Source organism: Trachymyrmex septentrionalis, unplaced genomic scaffold (genome assembly GCF_001594115.1).
Source record: "Trachymyrmex septentrionalis isolate Tsep2-gDNA-1 unplaced genomic scaffold, Tsep1.0 scaffold137, whole genome shotgun sequence".
Lineage (NCBI taxonomy): Eukaryota > Metazoa > Arthropoda > Insecta > Hymenoptera > Formicidae > Trachymyrmex > Trachymyrmex septentrionalis.
Window position 1 is genome coordinate 430,549 of NW_017304512.1, and position 5,174 is coordinate 435,722.

Sequence of the window (5,174 nt, forward strand, 5' to 3'; positions counted from 1 at the left end):
AAAAAATTTATCTTTCGCTTCAAAATAAGTTTCAGTTTCAGCGATGACCTCCTTATTTGAGCCAAATCTTTTTCCCTGGAGCATTTTTTTAAGATCAGCAAAGAGCCAGTAGTCACTGGGGGCTAAATCTGGCGAGTATGGGGGGTGGGGAAGCAGATCAAAGCCCAATTCGTTCAATTTTGCCATTGTTTTCATCGACTTGTGGCAGGGTGCATTGTCTTGGTGAAAAAGGATTTTTTTTCTCTGCATGTGCGGTCGTTTTTTTGCGATTTCCTCCTTCAAACGCACCAGTAAGTCAATATAATAATCACTGTTGATCGATTTACCTTTTTCGAGGTAGTCAATGAAAATCACGCCATGCGTATCCCAAAAAACTGACGCCATGACTTTGCCAGCTGACTGCTGCGTTTTCGGGCGTTTCGGACGGCTTTCGCAAGCTGTGCGCCACTCAGATGACTGCCGCTTCGACTCTGGAGTGTAGTGATGTATCCATGTTTCGTCCGGCACTACACATTACACATTATACGCGTAAATAAAAGTTACTAATTTTCATGTTATAACGCATAATATCATAACAAATTAAGAAAACCCATAATGTGTATGATTTCCTAAAATTAAACAGGTTTTCTAAAATTAAATAATAGACATTTATTAATATGCGAATGTTGCTTAAAATTTTCTATATGGAAGTGAACTATCATAGTGAGACACGTGCATATAATTGAATAGAAGTTGATAATGTACCTATATATGGATCAGAATGGCTGATTTTAGTGATTAATTTTTTATTACTAAAACGAGCTGTGTTTATCTTACAATTTACGAGATTATAATTATAATTTAATAAGCGCTTTTATAGAAAGCAATAAAAATATGCACGCATGTCAAAATATATTGATTTATTATACAGCTTTAATAAGACCAAAATTATACATATCGCTTAAGCATAAATACATATATTTAAACATCATGAATTGATGTAAAATGATAAAATAATTAATCTTCTCTTTAGAAGATAATTAATATTTAGAAGAAATATATGTATTTACAATATAAAACATATGCATTGGACTTTTGTCACTTTATTAATCATGTTATTAAATCATATATTATTAGAGTTCAGACATATCCAGCAAGGCATTCAAATGCGTTGGCATCCAATTTGTTCCATTATGACATACAAATAAGACATTGCTGTCAATGTAAGCCTGAACATTGCCCACTTTGTACACTTGCTTAGCCTCCTTATATCTATTCGGGATCGGCATAAATAATATCCCTCTCTCTTCGCACTTCTTTTGTACGAAATCCTTGAAACCCTGCGGTATTTGTGAAGCTGTTCGTACTGCCTCTGCGAGTCTCTGTAAGAAAACGATAGCATAATTTTATAGAAAATATATGCCATTATTTAATATCACGTAATTTAAACGGATAATGTGCAATTCCTATACCTCCATTCTCGGCTGCGCAATCGGTGCCACCTGCGATATTGTTGGCTGAGTTCTTTCTAAGCTTGTTAAATATGAAACTTGTTCTATTGCGCCAGGTTGATGAGTTTGTGGCCCACTGACAGCTCTATTCATCATGTCCAATGCTTTCTTAAAATGCTCTGTAAATCATATTTGTTTCATAATTTAATAATCATCAACTGCGGGGAAACAAAAGATGTAAATTCAATATAATAATGCGACGTACCTTTTATTACTGGTTCTGCTAATAACTTGTCATTTAACATCCCTTTCCAACCCATGTACCAAGTTGTTACTTGATCATAATTAGGCGAATGATTGAGCCAAAGTGCTAAAACTTGTAGCCATTTTGGGAAAAAGAATTTATCAAGTAATCCTGTCATTATATGAACCGGTATTAATTCCTTCCATTCATATACCCAATTCCATTGATCTAAGTGCTGTTGATGTGGATTTATAACAAACTCGGTTAAGGCTATTTGCAATTTTGGAATAATGTTCTTGACTAAAAATGCTTCCATATCTCCTTTAGCAAATACTTCTGCCCATGGTTGCAACATTAATCTAGCGGATCTATCTGATGGATGCCAACCTCCTAATGCAGATCCGAGTTTTCTACGTATTATTGGATAAATCAAAGTATCTAAACGATTTCCTTGAATAATATAAAAACAGTTATTATTACAACGTAATTCATTTGTATAATCAAATATATGAAAATCATATTAAAAGATAAATTTAAATACGTATAATGGCGTGCAAAAGTTCCCGGCCAGTGACATTTTGTATACTCTAATTAATTAAAAAAAAAACCCCGAGAAAATTGTAAGCATTATCAGATGTTAGTAAGATTTCATTATCCACATCTTGTACTGATACACGATAATGGTTAAAATTTTATCAGGCTTTTTTTATAAATTAGAATATAAAATGTCAGTGCCCGGAAACTTTGGCACGCCACTGTATATATACATACACACACGTACACACACACACACTTACGTAATAACGGCAACCAAGGATGGATCCATGTATGAATAGGTACAGTATCGGTAAGAGGATTCCATTCTTCAACTTCCAATGTTAATTTTGGTAACACTAGTAAGTCTAATATATTTTCTAAAATCCAATTGGGTAATAATGGCATCCAGTATTCTATTAATTCAATTAAAGGCTCAGGTTGCCTACATGTCCACTGTCTAATTTACAAAGAAAAAAATATTAGAAGGTACAGATACTTAAAACTATAGATTTTTACGTGTAATAATAAAAATATAAATATATACTTACATCCTTTGATTTACTTCTTCAAAATATTATATATATATATTAGTATATAAAAATTACTTACTGTATGGCTCCTCTAACTGATGGCATCCATGCATTCCATACTAGTTGATCATATGACTGCATAGTCCGTGTCTGTAATGTCGTACTAGTTCCATTCTCCAAGATATCCTTCCATTGTTCAAATAATTTAATCGGTTGTTTTGGTTGTATTAATGGATTCCAATTAAGCAAACAATCCTTTATTTTCGGTGCCACGAAACTACTAGCTAATTCACCAAGTTCGTACATCTTGTACTCTTCATAATAATTGTTTTGTAAATTTTTGAAAGCCTCTGCAGTTTCTTGCAATGACAATTCGTTCGTTTCATTCATTAACTTATCTACAATAACAAGTACATTTTCCAAAGTATCAATAAGTTGACTATGTTGATCCACAACTTTAGTTAAATTCTTTTTTTCTGCTTCTAAAGCAATTACTCTATCATTTAAATGTCTCATTCGTCGATCATTTTGAATAATATCTTGCTCGCACATATCTACAAGTAAATTTAAATTATGCTGCAATTCAGGCAGGGCAAAGTTCACTTTAGATTTCTTATCAGACGTAATTACAGTCTCATCAGGACACTGCTGACCACCAGCTATTGCGTGGTATCCACTAAGAATTCTTTGTTCTGGTCCTGTCATATCAATAACTTTAACTCTACTCATATCGCTTGACACTGGAAGTTTTTTATTAGGTTTAAGTTTTCCATCTTCCAAAACTTGATCTACACTTCTATAACAATATCTGACTTTTTTCTTGTTGCTATCACCCTTCCGCCATTGAGATACTTTAGATTTGAGTTCTTTTGTTTCCTCCCCATCATCATCTTTCTTTTTCTCAGGAATCTTTGGTGTTTTTTCTGGGCCATATGCACCTATTGCACCCCTTCCTTTTCTGAGATGTGCTTCTACTGGTGCACTTATTCCTTGTAGTTGTTTACCTAAGCCCTTACCAGGTTCAAATCCCATCTAAATAAAAAATATTTTTTTTATTAATATACTACTTCTTTATTTTATCTTACTCTGATTTACAATAAATAAATAACAGTCATTGCTTGTAAAATACCTGTAGCAATAATTTAGCACCAATGCCCTTTGTATGCACTTCCCAACTACCCATTCCACTTTTCAGCAATAAGGGATTCACTTGATGGCGCTTTTTACGTAAACCTGCAATGTCGCTGTCCAAATTCAAAGAGAAGGATGGACGTGATTTTGAATTACTTGATCTCTCATCTTCCGAACTAAATGAAAAAAATTATATATGCGTACATATACATATGTGTATATATAAGTTTACCTTAATGAAGATCAAGGAAGAAAAATACATTTATATTAAAAATAATTATGTTTAAATTTCTTACCTCGAGCTACTGTTCTTTATTTGAGAATCCCTGGTCTCCTCATCGTCTTCTTCATCATCTTTAGCCTCCTTCTCTTTTGGTTGTCCTGCTTGTTGGATACCACCAGCGACGAAATTAACTGGTGCTGTATAATTCTTAGGACCCTTGTTAAAAGTCTTAAAAGATGGTCTGGCAGATAATTCATCCTCATCACTATCATCTGCCCATATTCCTGTTGATAACAAAATATGTGTTATGAAAAAATAAACTGTACCTAAAAGAACATAATAACTGTATACTTTTGTATATAGTATTGAAAAATTTTGTATTATAAAGAATATATCAAGTAATGTGTTTCAAATTATATTTCCAATTCTTCGATTCCTTCGATTCTCTGTCTCAATTTAGTATAAAAATAATACTACTTGCAAAGGTTAATGTACCTAGCATTTGTTGTTTCTTCGTCAGTTTGCGTCGGGGGCGAGCGATGTTAAATTCATTATCCAAATCATAATCAGTAACTTCAAAGCTTTCCACTTCATCTTCAGACATTTTGTGTATTATTTAATTAATTGCAATATTGTATAATTTCGTAACAATATAACCTCAAATTATAGTTTACCAAAATTTATATGCACTCAGAAATATTGATACGCATTGACATATCATTGATGGCACTTAAAAAATACAATTTGTATAACTGACGCACAATATTTGTTCGTGATTGATGATTACATATTGTTATCGATATAAAACGAAAACTGAAAGCCGAACACTGAGACTCCGAGCCAGTTCAGCCAGTCCCAGTAAGTCTAGAACAATCTGTAATACAGCAACGCAATCTCTGTACCTTTGATGTGTTGGCCAAAATAGAGTGCGCATGCGTGAAATAAGTAAATTACCTAGCATTGCTATAGTTACCACTCAAATTTCGTTCTCTTTTCATCCTTTTTTCTCTCTGTCAAAACTCACTAGATTTGTTCACATCGCACTCCAACAAATGCATTGGAGTGAGTGAGAGCTATTA

At 33.2% G+C, this 5,174-nt stretch overlaps 1 protein-coding gene across 1 annotated transcript; it reads right to left on the bottom strand.

Moving 5' to 3' along the window:
• Window positions 1–6: 6 nt before the first annotated feature.
• Window positions 7–4,947, bottom strand: LOC108745336 (tuftelin-interacting protein 11). The gene is made up of 9 exons (XM_018481443.1): window positions 4,591–4,947; window positions 4,169–4,379; window positions 3,871–4,048; window positions 2,821–3,773; window positions 2,472–2,668; window positions 1,696–2,124; window positions 1,452–1,609; window positions 1,182–1,361; window positions 7–506 (listed from the first exon to the last, which is right to left on the bottom strand). The coding sequence occupies exons 1-9, from the start codon at window positions 4,697–4,699 to the stop codon at window positions 351–353; spliced, it is 2,571 nt and encodes an 856-aa protein (XP_018336945.1). The 5' UTR covers window positions 4,700–4,947; the 3' UTR covers window positions 7–350.
• Window positions 4,948–5,174: the final 227 nt, after the last annotated feature.